Below are 15,870 nucleotides of genomic sequence, written 5' to 3'. Positions count from 1 at the left end.
AAGAAGGAGGAGGGATAATCCAAGAAAAGCAGCCCTGTTATTTTGGGGAACAAAAACCACAAAAGGTTGAGAGGGTTAAGCGGCTATTGGCCTTACAAACTGACCTCAAGCCGTTCCAGACATTGTTTTCGCCACACGCTACTGCTATTCTCAGCTCCCCATCGATATTCTCAGTGGCACTCTTTGGATTAAACGGTTAAACACTGAGAGATCACTTGAAGTTATGGGAAAAGTGAGACCCTTAAGGAACTCTTCCAGCAGCAAAGGAAACGAGGAAGGCAGGGAAAGTGTGTCCCCATCGATAGATACCCCTTGATCTCTTGGTGCTATTTTGATATGAGTTGATTCTCCCTTATCTAGTCACTGCATGGGACCAGAAGTGTTTTGGATTGTTTCTGGATTTTGGAATATTTGGATATATTATTATTATTATTATTATTATTATTATTATTATTATTATTATCCCACTCTTTCCCCAGAACTAGGACTCAAAGTGGCTTCACAACGTTGAAAAACAGTTTAATTAGAAACATAGTAGAAAAAGTACAATGAAAAAGGAATTAAATGACTACGATATTAAAATGGATAAACAGATATCTTGGAGATGAGACTCAAGTCTAAACATGACATTCATGCTTATGTTACGAAATTCAATGTGTTGAATACATCTTATACACACAGCCTGAATGGTAAGTTTATACAGTCGTTGCTCCCTATCCACTGATTCTTTATCAACAAATTCAAACATCCACAGATTGAAAATATTAAAAGAAGTATAAATTCCAAATAGCAAACTTTGATGTAGCCATTTTACTATGCCATTTTATTTAGTGGGACTTGAGCATGCATGGATTTAGGTATCCATTGGAAGTCCTCGAACCGAACCCCAGAGAATAACAAGGCCCCACAGTACATAACGTTTTAAATAATTTTGCGCATGAAACAAAGTTTATACACTGAGCCATCAGAAAGCAAAGGTGTCACTATCTTAGGCCCGGGACAGACGGGAGGAGGGAAGTGCTAGGGTTCCAGAGTGTGCAGTGACCGCACACTCCAGAAACCTAGGACGTGTGACCATATGTGGGCCGCCATCGTGACGCAAGTGATGCACAGTGTATAGACGTCGCTGCACGTCACTTATATCAAGAGTGTGCCAATGGTGCACTTGTGACGTGCGTGTGGCATCCCAAGAAGAACCCGGTTCTTTTTGGAGTGGAGAGACACCGTGCAGTTTGGCTGCTGCAGTATCCCTTCATAGGAAAACTGGACACTTCCAGCCCAGACTTCCGGGGAGGTCTATGTCACCCCTGAAAAATGGGTTTGGGATTTTGAAACATTTCCTATTTTAGAATTCCAGATAAGGGCCGGGGCCATGCTAATCCACCACACTCCGAGGCAGAAGGATGTTCCACTGTCGAACAGCCCTTACTCTCAAGAAGTCCCTCCTAATGTTGAGCTGGAATCTCCTTTCCTGCTGTTTGCATCCATTGCTCCATTGCGTCCTGTTCTCTGGAGCAGCAGAAAACAAGCTTGCTCCCTCCTGAATATGACATCCCTTCAAGTATTTAAACAGGGCTCTCATATCCCCTCTTAACCTTCTCTTCTCCAGGCTAAACATCCCCAGCTCCTTGAGTCTTTCCTCATAGGAATTCATGGTTTCCAGACCCTTCGCCATTTTGGCCGCCCTCCTTTGGACACATCATGGCTCCAGTTTCTCAGTGTCCTTTTTGAATTATGGAGCCCAGAACCGGTGGGGACTGAGCAGAGCAGAATACAGCGGCAGTATTACATTCCTTGATCAAGACACTATACTTCTACTGATGCAGCTGAGGATTGCATTGGCCTTTTTAGCTGCTGTTGCACCACACTTTCTCCGGAAGATTTTTAAGCAGAGGCTGGAGGGCCATCTGTCTCAGGGAGGGCTTTGACTGTGAATCCCTGCATGGCAAAATAAGGTTGAACTATATGACTCCTTGGGGCTCCCTTTCAACTCTAGGATTCTGTGTCATCATTAACTAAGGCTTAATGACTTTCCACTCAGTCAGTGGGGCTAGAGTGGCACTGAGGTGACTCTCCAGTCAGATCTTGGCGAACTACAACTCCCATGAGTCTGAGGGAGAAGACTCTGGACATATCTACACTGTAGGAATGATAATGGATTTTAATTGCTGTGTCACCATCCTGTGGAATCCTGGGACTGGTAGTTTCACAAGGTTTTAGGCCTGTTTGCCTAGGGAGCCTCATAAAAACTACAAATCCCAGGGTTCTGTGCGATGGAGCCATTAAAGGGCCTTATTTCCTTCAAAGCAGACGCACCGCCCCTTTCACCAGTCGTCCTCCCTGATTGGCTAACAACTTTAACCTCCATAACCACAGCGCACCCTCCCATTGGCTCTCAGGGAAAGACTCCCCCCCCCATGATTGGCTCATTTTATTTCGGAGGAGGAATGGTAGCCACTGATTGGCTGAAGGAAAAATAAAGCGTATGACGTCATGACGTTCCCCACCGCCGTCACCCCGGCAACCGCCCAAGCCATGCTCGGCTGTTGGAGGGGCGGAGCCACGTCAGTCTCGTCGCTACTCGACTCCTGATTGGTCCAAGGCTCGGAGGAGGCGGTGCCGGAAAAGCGGAAGTCCCTGGTGAGGCGAGTTTAGGGCGCTTCCGGTGCTGATGTGGCCGGAACCCAAGGCAGGAGAGCGCGGAGGAGAAGAGTCGAGAGTCGCCAGGCCGAACCCCAACAGGAGAAGCTGCGCCGGTGAGGCCTTGGGAAAAGGAACGATGCACTGCAGCAATAATCCAGTTTGAGACCTCGGGGATTCTGGGATTTGTAGTTTGGTGAGACACTGAGTCTCCTCCGTCAGAGAGGAGACTGAGCCAAGGCAGTTAGAGCGGCCTCAAACTGGGTTATCTCTGCAGTGCGTTTGGGGCCTAAGCTTTCATCGATGGTTGGGAAGGATGAGGATAGTGCCCAGCATCCCCTCATGGCTGCAGGAGGATGGGGGATGCAGCCAGGACTGCGCTTGGGGGGCGGGGGGGCTCCCAAGCAGGTCCTGGCGAGCATCACCATCACCATCACCGTGATTGTTAAGGAACTGTTGTTGTTGTTGTTGTTGTGTGCCTTCAAGCCATTCTGACTGACCCTCAGGGAAAGCTCTCCTGGGCTTTTGTTATCAAGGTTTCTTCAGAGGAGGCCTGCCATTGCCTCCTCTGAGGCTGAGAGAGTGTCCCTTGTCCAGGGGCAGCCACTGGGTTTGCACAGCTGGGCCGGCATTCGAACCCTCTTCCTCAGAGTTGTTCAACACTCAAACCTCAAAAGGGCCCTGATCCAGTCCAAGCCCCTTCTTCTGCCATGCAGGAACTCTCCATCAAAGCATCCCCATTGAGAGATGGCCATCCAGCCTCTGCTTAAAGGATGCAGTATCCAAGGAAGGAGACATTGATGGAGTGTCTTCCACTGTTGAACAGCCCTTACTCTCAGGAAGACCCTCCTAATGTTGAGCTGGAATCTCTTTTCCTGAAGTTTGCACCCATTGCTCTGTTTCCTAGTTCCTGGAAAAGCAGCTTGCTCCCTCCTCAATATGACCTCCCTTCAAGTATTTAAACAGGGCTATTATCATATCACCTCTTCACCTTCTCTTCTCCAGGCTAACCATACAAGCTTGTTTCCTGCAGCTCCAGATACTAGAACCCGGAGCAATGGATTCAAGCTCCAGGAAAAGAGATTCCACCTCAACGTTGGGAACTACGTCTTCATTGCAAGAACTGTTCAGCAGTGGAAGAGGCTGCCGCCTCAATGGAGGTGGTGGGGTCTCCTTCTTTGGGGGCTGTTTTTAAAGAGAGTAAGGATGTCCATCTGACCCAGGGAGGGCTTGGATGGTGCCTTCCTGAATGGCAGAATAGGGTTGGACTGTGTGGTCCCTGAGTGTCTCTTCCAGCTCTAGGACTCTATGAGTCTTTCTTGGTTTGCCTGCTAGAAGAGAGTTGCAGGTGAACCAGGCTGGGATCCCATGTGTTTTGACACTGGAATGAGGAAGGATGTGTTGACACAAGCGCTCTGTCAAACCAGACGCAGACGCCTCGGGGCTATGAACTAATCTTTGGCAGAGAAGGCTGCTGCCAAGGCTGCGTGCCCCAAGGAAGCCTTGTTTGGGTTGCCACCCAGCTGTGATTGAGTGGTTCATCCTTGCAGCTCTTTGCAGAAGGTGGTTTTCTTTGGCTGATGTTAGTTAGCTCTGTGCTGGAAATGCCACATGTTTTCATCATCTTAAACAGAGGTGTGTTTTGGGAAGTCGAAGGCTTTCATGGCCGGCATCCATAGTTTTTTGTGGGTTTTTCAGGCTGTGTGGCCATGTTCTGGAAGAGTTTATTCCTGACATTTTGCCAGCATCTGTGGATGGCATCTTCAGAGAATGCTGGCATAGAAGTGAGTGGGGTATATATATACTGTGTGACCCTGGGTAGGGAGGAGTGATTTCCATGTTAATCTGAGGCCTTGCCATTCAACAACAGAACAATACACATATTAACATGGAAATCATTCCTCCCAACCCAGGGTCACACTATACACACACACACACTCCACTCTCTTCCATGCCAGCATTCTCTGAAGATGCCAGAACCTCACAAAAAGCAATGGATGCCAGCCATGAAAGCCTTCAACTTCACATTATTGATATGTTAAAGTTGCTGAATTTTCATGATCAGGAAAGCTGGTTTTTCTAGCTAGCCACTTTTATGGATTTATTTGTGGGGAGTGCCTTCCCACTTCCTTCTAAATCCAGGGCTGGAGAAATGCCAATGCTGAGTTTGAGGAGTCTTGAAATGGCACTCTCTTGTGTGCAGGGCTTGCTCCTAAAAGGCTGGCTTCAAAATAATAATAATAATAAACATAGAAGCTGTGTCTGGTAAACAAGAACATGGAATGTTTTAATAAGCCTGCTTGTGCTTCAGTTCCTCCCTTTCGCTATCAGAGGGTCACACACTCTTCAGAGGGTTCAGCACTCTTCACCTACATTACTGCAACAGCTCTATGTAGCCACTTCTACTAGCTTTTTTTAATGGCTTGAGTGGATGAAACAGAGAGAGATTGTGGTTTGTCTTTGACAACTCATATGGAGTCCATGGCAAAGGTGTGACTCAAACAAGGGACTTGCAGATTCATGGCAGGAGATCTCTTGACTACTGTTGCCTCGATGAAGTTTAAGAGAATTGGGAGCTCCAGGCATGTGCCTGTTACCTGTCAGACCAGTTGCCCCACTTGAAGCGCCAGAAGAGATTCAGCCGGAAGCTCTTATCACAGGAGATCCGGTTAGAAATTCAGAGCTAAGCTAGAGGCAGCAGGGACTCTGCTTCAAACAAATCTGTCTCAAGTCTTTGAACTGGAGGAGGAAAACATTTCTGGTTTAGTCCTCCACATTTGTGCAGGTTAGGGGTGCGGGAGCCCAGTGAAAGTGGGGAAAATGCGCATATCTCTAGGCCTCCAAACCTTAACTCAATCTCTGTTCCTGTCTCTATAGGCTAAGGAACCTGAGCAAAGCTCCTCAAGCTTTTCAGCCCTGAATGTTGCCTGACAGGAGGAAAGCAGCTGCGGTGGGGTGAGCAGTGCCAGGTGAGTCTCCAGAAGGGGAAGTAGGGATCCTCAGTGTTATTTCATGCATTTATGACTTACACAACTTTTGGTTTGAGTGTTGGAATATGACTCTGGAGACCAGGGTTCGATTCCCCACTCGGCCATGTAAAAACCCACTGGGTGACCATAGGCAAGCCACATGCTCTCAGCCTCAGGGGAAGGCCACGGCAAACCTTTGAACAAATCTTGCTGAGAAAACCCCACAATAGGTCTGCCCGAGGGTTGCCATACATCAGAAATGACTTGAAGACACACAACAACAACAACAACAGACTTTTCTCATCCTGTATAGTGTGCATTTTGGCTAGCCCAATAAAGGTACAGTGGTACCTCGGGATACGAAATGCGCGGCTTACGAAATTTCCGGGATACGAAAAAGTTGAATTGGAATAAACTGTTTCGGGTTACGAAATATTTTTCGGGTTACGAAATTCATTTCGGCGCGAAATTCAAATGCTATAGGCTTCCAGCGCTAACGGAAAGCTATTTCGGGTTACGAAATTATCGCGTTACGAAGGGAATGGCGGAACGAATTAATTTCGTAACCCGAGACACCACTGTATAATTTTTATTGCCAGAACAATCAGCAGTAGCAGAATATGTTATAAACTCTCCTGGGCATAAAATGCTGTTCGAAAACACTGAAATTCTGGACCATGCCAACCACTACCATGTCAGGATACACAGGGAAGCCATTGAAATCCACAAACACCTGGATAATTTCAACAGGAAAGAGGAATCCCTTAAGTAAACAAGCTTTGGCTACCAGTCCTGAAAAATAGCAAGATGAAGACTCAACAAATGCAGGTCAGGGGCTTCCCTGCAGACAATGAGCACGAATCAAGCAGACATTAATCCTCTTTTGCAGAGCCTCCCAGCCTGAGGCCTGCCATTAGCAACAAAACAATATACATACAAATCACTCCTCCCTTCCTAGGGTCACACAGTACATATATACCCAACTCTTTTCCAGGCAAAGCATTCTCTGAAGACGCCAGCCACAGATGCTGGGGAAACGTCAGGAAAAAACTCTTCTAGAACATGGCCATATAGCCCCAAAAAACCCACAAAAAAGTAAAGGTGTGATTGTTTGAATGTTACTGGATTTGCTATATTGCCAACATGACTAGCCTTGGATGTTTTTCAAAACTCCAGAAAGATTGCCACTTATTTACTGGTGGCAAACCTGCACAATGTATTTTAATTGCAAAGCCTGGAACTGTGTTTGAATTTTGGCTTGCAGTGCATTGATATGTCCCTGATTTATGTCTGCTGCTGCTCAGATGATGAGACTTGGCCGTCTATTCACTCTCCCAGCCTGCTTCTCTTATTCCTCCTTCTGTCTTAATAATCTCAGAGTTTGTGGGCAGAGCTGCTGTATCTTTCAGGATTTTTGGTGCAGATGCCAGAATTAGTTCTTGCAGGCACACCCATGTGTGATATTCACAAAAGCCTAAACTGCTCTTGTTAAAATTGTTTGTTTATATAGCTTCCTCAAGTATATAGAATGCTGTACCAAAATAAAACAGTGAAGCAGGCATCCCCACCCAAGGCATACATTTGTTCTTGCTGGTATGTACCTGTCACCTGTGTCATTGGTGCAACATTTTTGTCTTATTGAGGAAGTAAAAGAATTATATCTTTCCCACCATTTTTGGCAAAAAAGGCCTTGCCTATTTAAACCCATCAGTATTCCAGGCAAGAGTCTCTTTGGAAGCCTGGCTGAAAGTGATGTGCTAATTAAGAATTTTTCTGTGGTCCCCTAATTTACTTTGGGGTACATTCTGGGATCTGACCCCAGCAAAATGGAGTTTCTGCTTATTGGGCAAAGTGGCTCTTAGTCTAGGCAAGGCTGTGGCTTCCTTTGTTTCCATCTGTATTGCTCTGAAGACTCAAGCTATCTCCATTAGTCCATACGTGTTTGAGAGAGTCATGGCATTGAATCCTACACACAAGTGAAAAGGCAGATGCTGCCATCGCTGCAAATCTGCAGCAAATGGGGAGTTATTTAAATGGAGGTTAAGGGGAAGAAGCCCCAAAATGGTGTGGACATCATGAAGACAGTCGTGTTTGCAGGACACAGCAAGTCTGGAGGGAACTTTGGGTTAATACCCATGTAAACAAGACCTCAGTTTACCCTCATATGGAGGAGACAAATCCCATGGACTTTGACTGAATCCAGCCCAGATGTCTTCAGGGCTTCCCTGTCCCTTTCATATCTTTACTAATACCCACTTTCCTCTCCCTCTTGCTGCCCACCTGGAGGCTCAAGATGCTGAGCCGTTTGTCGGGGCTGGCCAACACTGTCCTTCAGGAGCTCTCAGGGGATGGAGAAGATGGTGGTGCTGCTGCTTCGCCTGATGTGAGTACCCTTTCCCATCTCAGATCTGTTGTGTGTTGGGAGAGGATGGGTATGCAATATTTGCTTCCTTCTCTATGAATTTATCTCTTTGTCTTATTGAGCTGGGTCCTTTCTAAGCTGTGTGAGACCAAAAAATCTAAAGGCTGCTTTTGCTCATAAGCAGCACCTTGAATTGTCTTGCCAGTGGATGGGGCTATCCATCAAACCGGAGTAGTGTTCTGCTTCCCTATTCTACTGCCGAGCCATACAGCCAGCTTCTGTGATCATGTCTGCTTTCTAGCAAGTACAGGCATGGACTCATATACTCTGCAGTCCAGTAAACTGGCCTAAAAATTAGAAAAGCACTATTTCTTTTTATGTATTCATTCATTCATATCCTGCTTTTTCTCCAAGTCTTGGACTCAAGACAGCTTACAACATTAAAACAAGTGCTGATAAAATTCCACATCATTAAGACATGTAAACATTAAAATATAATGTATACATAAATAGAATTAAAAGCAATTTAGAACCGTACCCACTGGAAAAAAAATAAATAAACGCAGACACTATTAAAGCCCTTTCTCCATCAGCCATTGCAAAGGGATCTTGTAGCCCCTTTGAGAGTAACCGAGCAAAAGAAGTTGTAGCTTAAGCTTTGGTAGACTTGGTCTACTTCCTCATATGCTTAACTTTTAATAAGATATCTGCCTTTCTAGTGCAGGAATTCTCAGAGCCTGGGACCAGCCACCAAAAAGGCCCTGTCTCCTCCCTTCCCACCATAACTACCTGTGAGGGTCCCTGCGGTAGAGAGATGGCCAGTTGTCTTTCAGTTCCATTCCCAGTCCTTCTAGTCCCAGCCCCATGGGATTAGACACATGCCTTTCTATCACCCATTTCCCCCCTTGAATACTGAACGATGACTGACTTGTCACTGGGCCTGTGAATTGACTTTTCCTAAGATTCAGGTGACTGAAGAGTTGTTGAATTTTCTGTCTGCATTGTTTGATTAGGAGTGGCTCATGCCCCCATGAAAAGTCATCACTTGTTGTCTCCAGTGTGAAGTGGACCTGCTTAGACCTTCTGGGCCATTATTCCAAACACTGCCCCCTGGGGCCATCATGTGTGTGGCCCTGTGGATGAGGATGCCAACTTTGGGCATCACGAGCATCTTCTGTGGCTATGCTTCTCACTGAATACTTCCTCCTTGTCCCTACAGGGCCCAGAGTTGGAGCCCAGCCAGCAGAATGGGGAGGAGACCCCAGAGGATGTGCTGGAACGGTTGGCCTACACAGAGAGATTGGTGGCGCAGCTCAAAGACCTGGTTCGGGAGAAAGATTCCCAACTCCAGCAGAAGGATGCTTTGCTCCAGGTAACAGTGCGCTGTGAGATGTTCTCCCCATTATCACTCCCCTCTGGCCTAAACCCTTCCCTCTGATGTCACACTAATTTGGAAAGGGGCTGGGAGACCATCTGGCACTGGAGTTCAAAAAGGGTATTGACAAGCTGGACCATGTCAAAAGACAGGCGACCAAGATGATTGAAGGTCTGGAAACCAAGCCATATGAAGAAAAACTGAGGTGAGCTGGGTATGTTTAACTTGAAGAAGAGAAGCCTGAAAAGTGACATGATGTCTGTTTTTAAATATCTGAAGGGATGCAAGGTAGATGAAGGAACTAGCTTGTTTTCTGCTGCTCCAGAGAATACAACAAAAACCAATGATTCAAATTACAGTGCGCACATGTTATACGCGGCTTTTAGCATACACTGAAAGCCGCGTGGGGATGTGCGGGGAGAAAGGGGAGGCGTGTCCCATAGGGACGAATGGTGCGTGTGTTCATGGTGCATGTGCGCCGCCACGTGCACGAACCTCATTCATTTAAATGGGGCACGGGCATAGGCGTTTTTTCTTTTATGCGGAGGAGTCCGGAATGGATCCCCCGCATAAAAAAGGGGCACACTGTACAAGAAAAGAGATTCCATGTAAAGATTAGGAAGAACTTATTGACTGTAAGAGCTGTTTGACAGTGGAATGGACTGCCTTGGTGGACTCTCCATCTTTGAAAGTCTTTAAACAGAGGTTGGACAGGGGCATCTTTCAGGAGTGTTTTAGCTTTGTTTTCTCACATGGCAAGAATTTGGATTAAATGTTCCTTGTGGCCTCTTCCAGCTCTTAAGATTCTGTGACTGTGTTCTGTTATCAAGCCCAGCTTCTCATCCCAAGGATAGGCCCTTGTTCCATATCAGTTCTTTGCAGTTACAGTGGATCCTTGTTATACGCTGGGGTTTGGTTCCAAGATCCCCCGTGTATAACAAAATCCGTGTATGCTCAAGTCCCATTAAGTATAATGACATAGCAAAATGGTGTCCCTAATAAAAAATGGAACATCAAGGTAAATTTATACTTTTTTGGAACATTTTCAAACCGTGTATTCTTGAATCTGTGTATAAAAAATCAGTGTATAAGAAGGGCCGACTGTAATTCACACCAGCATCTCACAAAAAGAAAGAGCAAGAATAAACAGCACAGACCAAGGGTGGCCACAGAACAAGCAGTCCTGAGTGTTTCAAGCAATCTAGCTCTTGTTTCCAGTGGGAGAGCAGAGGCTCTCTTACAGGGGAAATATGATTCCCTCCCTTGCTATCCCTTGTCCTGCAGACATTAAGGCTGCTTCCATTCTTCTTTAGATGTGTAAGTTTTGTTTGTTAAGCTGCATTGTTGTGAGTGTATTGTCATTCTTGTGTGTCATCTGGTCCCTCCTCTAGGAAGAAAAGCAGGCTGCAGAAGCCAAGCTGCTAAAACTGAAACTACAGGCCAAAGCTAAGCTGGCATCTCTGAACAAGCGCATTGAAGAGCTGACCGAACAAGCGGTGGTGCCTTCTGCAAGCAACCTAGCGGGAGAGCCACTCCCTCCCGCTAAGGTCAGTCTAAAGCAACCATTTGGTTATCATGGTCAGAGTGTCTCCAGAATGCCACTTTCTTGGCACAGGGTTGTGGCAATATGTTCTCACTCTTGGTCTTTCTATCCTTGAGGATGAACCCCAAATGGTTTGTCTTAACAGAACCACATACAGTGCACCCACGCCATACACGGGCACACTTACGCTGAAGCTGTGCAACAAAAGAATGAATGGTGCACATGCCCATGGCGCGTGCGCTCTGCTGCACTGTGAGCACGATTCCCATTATATTGAATGGGGCTTGAGCATACATGTTTTCACCTTATGTGGGGGTCGGGGGGAGAGTTCTGGAACGGATCCCTGCATAAGGTAAGGGTCCACTGTATTTGTAAATGGAGGTTAAATTTGGCAGTTTGAATGAGCTGTGTTAGGGTTGAGGAACTGCAGTATGCTTGCAGCCTCCCAAAGATGTTTTTAATGACTTCCATGGCTTCCCCAAGGCCCACATATCCACACACACACATTTTTTGAAGTTGGAAGGGGCCCTGTGGGCCATCAAGTCTAGCCCACTGCTCAACGACATTCAGAGACATCGCCTCATACTCTGGCCTGTTACCTAAAATGATGAGAAAAGCCCTTTTCTCACTGCCACAAGTGCCAGGAAGGGAATCTCCTAATAAATAAACTTTTCCTTTACCATTTTTAAAAATTGCTTATATTTTGTAATATAAGAGGTGTGGGTTTTTTTTAGTTGTGAAGGAAATTTAAGCCAGTTTTCTTTCTCCCATCAAATGCATCCCCCCTTTCTCTGCATGTTCCTTCTCTCTCAGTAACCTGCCACCCTTCTTCTCTTTTCCACCAGGGTGAAGGTGACCAAGGAACATATAACAAACCAGAAGAAGAGACAGAAGTGCTGCGAAAGCAACTTCAGGAATGGGAGGAAATGGTGGAGAAGCTCCAAAGCCAGCTGGAAGCAGCTATAGGGAACCTGACAGAGGCCCAGGCCCGGGTATGGTGAAGATCCAGGCAGCTCCATTTCTCGTGTTTCTCTTGGCACTCTGGGACTCTTGGAGTAGGGCTGGGGAGCCTCAGGCATTGAGGTTGAACCAGGCCCTCCTGCGGTCCCACTTTGACCCTTTGGGGTACACCAGGAGACCACACAACTCTATTCCCATTTGCCATTTGGAGAGGGGTTGAGAGAAGCTTCAGGGAGGGGTGCACAAAGGGGTCTTTTGGGACCTCAGGAGCTTCACTCCTCCTTTTTGGCAAAGCTAGAAGTCAGGAAGGAGGAAGGAATCAAACCTTTTGTAAATCATAGGAATGCGGGGATACTGCAAGTTGAGTGTCCCTTATCCAAAATGCTTGGGACCAGAAGTATTTTGGACTATGTTAATCACATAATGAGATATCTTGAAGATAGGACCCAAGTCTAAACACAGAATGCACCTTAGACACATAGCCTGAAGGTCGTTTTGTATACAATCTTTTTAAATTGTATTGTGCATGAAACAAAGTTTGTGTACACTGGACCATGAGAAAGCAAAGGTGTCTCTGTCTCAGCCACCCATATGGACAATTTCAGAATTCTGGATAAGGGAGACTCATTCTGTACTTTTGACACTACTTTTAATCTGCAGTGCCAGTTTTTAAGAGGTAAATCCTCCACTCACCTTTTTTTTTTTTTTGCTTGCAGTATGCATGGTTTTTCCATTGATGCCTGTTCGGCATCTTCTTTCTCTTGGCAGCTCAGCACTCTGCAGGAGGAGGTCCAGCAGAAGGACTTGCTCCTCAAGGAGCAGGTCAGTCAGCACCAAGCTGAATTGCAACGTCTAGCAGCCCAGTCGGCTCTGGAGGCAGAAATGCAGCAGGTGAGTTGACAGTGGCTTTGTGCAAGGCTTTCTTGCAGGTGGAAAGGGGACTGGCTGCCTAGATGAGGCCATGCAGAAAACTGGGTCTTGCCTCAGCCAGAGAACCACAAATCAAAGGATTGTGCTGTCATCCTGGAACTCCCCCCTTCCTCTCCCCCCACAGTAACCAAGCTCTTTCTTTGTCTCAGAATCTGAGGCTCTTGCAGCGGAAGCTGGAGGAGCAAGAGGCCGCCTTGCTGGGGCGAACGCAAGTGGTGGAATTGCTGCAGCAGGAGTTGAATGAGGCCGAGGAACAGAAGCAGGTACTCATGCCTGGCCTTTTCAGTTTGGGGCTGGTAAGAGTTTGTGCCCAAGGCAAAAGGTCTTCTCCATCAATCTCCCCTTCTTGCTCGTAGCAAGCAATAGCAATAGCAAGTACATTTCTATACCGCTTATCAGTGTACTTAAGCACTCTCTAAGTGATTTACAATGTGTAAGCTAATTGCCGCCAACAAACTGGGTCCTCATTTTAGCGACCTTGGAAGGATGCAAGCCTGAGTTGACCCTGAGCCCCTGGCTGGTATTGAACTTGCAACCTTGTGGTTTGTGAGTGAGTGGTTGCAGTACAGGCATTTAACCACTGTGCCACTAGGCCTCTTCATCCATTCAGTCTGGTTCTCCAGCATGTGCCAAGCAAAGAGGTAGTTTTCTGCAGAAGGTTGCCCATAGAGTTGTTTGTTGTTAACTTATGGCAACCCCATAAATGAGAGATTTTCCAAGTCCTTCTGTCCTTGACTGTCCTTCTTTAGTCTTGCAGTGGCTTCCCTGATTGAATTTGTCCACCTGTAATACGGTCTTCCTCTTTTCCTACTGCTTTCCCCCTTGCCAAGCTTTGTTGCCTTTTCTAGTGAGTATGTTTAAAGTCTCAGTTTAGTCTATCTCAGTCTCAGGGGAAGGTAAAGGCAAACCCACTCTGAAAAATCTTGCCAAGTAAACTCTGTGATAGATTCACCGTAGAATCACCGTAAGTAAAAATCAACTTGAAGGTGCACAACAAGAAATATCTGACATATAGAAAACTGTCATCAGGATTAATGGTGGAGCAGGGATTTGGCTAGGCTCTCTTTCTAGTCCCTAGAACAGGGGTGGGATCTGTGGAAGGGGAGGAGGCCACGTTAGGCCCCTAGGAGACCTGGGGAGGGGGTTTACACACCCCTCCACACTCACACACTACCAAAAAAAAAAAAGCCCAACAACTCCCTACTAGGGCAGGACTCAGTTCTGTTCTGCTTCCTCTTCCCCAGGTTCTGTTGGAGAAGTTCCAAAAGGTCGAGGCTGAGCTGGGTTCCTTACAAGACACCTTGGCTTCCGAGAGGCAGCAGTCCCGCAGCCTAGTGGAGAGGCTGGAGCTGGAGCTTGCAGAGAAGAAGATGGCCTCCCACCACTTGCAGGAAGAGGTACAGCAGCTCTCTCAGGAACTGGCCCACGCTAGAGCTGACCATGAACGCCAGAGCCAGGCCGCAGAGCAGAGACACATGGATGAAATGGCAGAGAAGAGCCAGGAAATTGCCCAACTCCAAAGCGCAGAACAGGATTTGTGCGCCAGCTACGAGGCTCTCCAAGCCGAAAATGCCCAACTGCGACAAAATGGAGATCGCCCACCGAAGGGTTCCACTGAGGAGAGTTCCGTCTTTCAAGGTCAGAAGCAGACACTGCTTATTTGCACTGGGGTCTTCTTCCTTGGTAAAGTGGCTTGAGTCTTGGACCAGAACACTAGGAGGCCAGGGTTCAAATACCTGCTTGGGCACGGAAACCTGCTGGGGTGATCTTGGGCAAGTCACACTCTCTCAGGGAAGAGGGAAAGGAACAAATTCTTCCAAGAAGTTCCCATGATAGGTTACCCGAGTGTCAGCATACATCACAGATGACTTGATGGCACACAACAACTTTCTTGATACTCAGAGGAGTGTCTCTTACTATGTATTACTGTCTGAGGATTGAGATCTGCAGGGAGGGCCCTTGTCTATGTCCATTTAGTGGTGGTTTGGGGTGGACAATGTGCTGTAGGAAGCTATGGGAACGGGGCTTTCTCCGCTGAGGCACCCCAGATGTGGAGTATTCTTTGCGTCTAGGCCTGATTGGGATCCAACGCTGGTTTTGTTTTAACACCAAGTAAAAACTTTGCTCTTTTGTTGCCTTTGGTGCCTAATAATTTCATTCTCATGAGTATAAAAGTGTGGCTCTAATCTCTTTTGATTATGCTATCCTTTAATGTGAAAGCCCGTGTTTATTTTATCCACAGCTTTTTGTTGATACCAGACAGAAGGTACATCTTTGGCACCAGGTAGGGGCTGGGTAACTAACATTGGGTGTCTATCTCTTAGGGGAGGCTCCTGAGAAGCTCAAAGAACCTGGCTATTCAGAGGCTGAATCAGAAGCATTTCCAGTCCAAGCCTCAGGGCAGGTCTCTGCAGTGAGTGAGGTAAGAGTTTCCCAGCAAGCCTGTACAAAACCTGCCTTCGTGCTGAATGCGAATACTGGTCAGACAAAAGAGACTTTCTTCTTACCTTGTCCACCCAGAGAGTAGCTTGGGGGTGCTTTTGGAGCCAGCACTCAAGGCCAGGTGGCAACTGTGGCCAGGAGTGCCTTTCTTCACCTTTAGCTGATGTGCCAGTTGCACCCTTTTCTAGGAAGGAAAGATGCTGCTACAGTAATCTGTACTTTGGCAACTGTCAGTTAGACTACTACAATGCACTCTACATGGAGTTGCCCTTGATGAGTGTTCATAAGCTAGTACAAATTTTGATGGCTAGACAGTTGTCTGATGTTCCCTTTAGAGGTTGTATATCAGCGGTCTCACAGCTTACTTTTAAACTGAAACCATGGTGCTGGGTTTAATCTATAAAGCCCCAAATGGCTAGGGCCCAGGCTATCTGACAGACAGGCCTTTTGTGTATAAACCTGCCTGGCTTTTGGATCTTCAGCAGAAACCCATCTTAATGTCCCAGGACCTCGAGAAACTGGGCTAGTGAGTACACCAGGCATGGCTTTCTCTGTGGCAGCACCTCAACAACAGAAGTCCTTCTCAAGGAAAGATAGGATGGTTCCATTCCTTTAGAGCATTAGTTCTCAACCTTTGGGCCTCCAGATG

General features: G+C 46.7%; 1 protein-coding gene across 2 annotated transcripts in view; it reads left to right on the top strand.

The window, feature by feature from the left end:
- Positions 1-2,644: 2,644 nt before the first annotated feature.
- The window catches only part of GOLGB1 (golgin B1), a 45,323-nt gene continuing 32,097 nt past the window's right edge, over positions 2,645-15,870 (top strand). The window contains exons 1-10 of one of the 2 annotated variants that reach the window (XM_042467491.1): positions 2,645-2,756; positions 5,518-5,609; positions 7,896-7,992; positions 9,191-9,343; positions 10,738-10,893; positions 11,735-11,881; positions 12,618-12,740; positions 12,929-13,042; positions 14,024-14,417; positions 15,104-15,201. In XM_042467491.1, the coding sequence (XP_042323425.1) occupies positions 7,903-7,992; positions 9,191-9,343; positions 10,738-10,893; positions 11,735-11,881; positions 12,618-12,740; positions 12,929-13,042; positions 14,024-14,417; positions 15,104-15,201 (1,275 nt within the window). In that variant the 5' untranslated portion in view covers positions 2,645-2,756; positions 5,518-5,609; positions 7,896-7,902. Of the gene's footprint in view, positions 2,757-5,517; positions 5,610-7,895; positions 7,993-9,190; positions 9,344-10,737; positions 10,894-11,734; positions 11,882-12,565; positions 12,741-12,928; positions 13,043-14,023; positions 14,418-15,103; positions 15,202-15,870 lie in introns of those variants that run through there. The other variant, XM_042467492.1, reaches the window with a different exon arrangement.

The sequence above is a fragment of the Sceloporus undulatus genome, chromosome 5, assembly GCF_019175285.1.
Source record: "Sceloporus undulatus isolate JIND9_A2432 ecotype Alabama chromosome 5, SceUnd_v1.1, whole genome shotgun sequence".
NCBI classification, from domain to species: domain Eukaryota; kingdom Metazoa; phylum Chordata; class Lepidosauria; order Squamata; family Phrynosomatidae; genus Sceloporus; species Sceloporus undulatus.
Note: the sequence above shows the minus strand (reverse complement) of the source record. Positions and strands in the feature narration are given on the sequence as shown.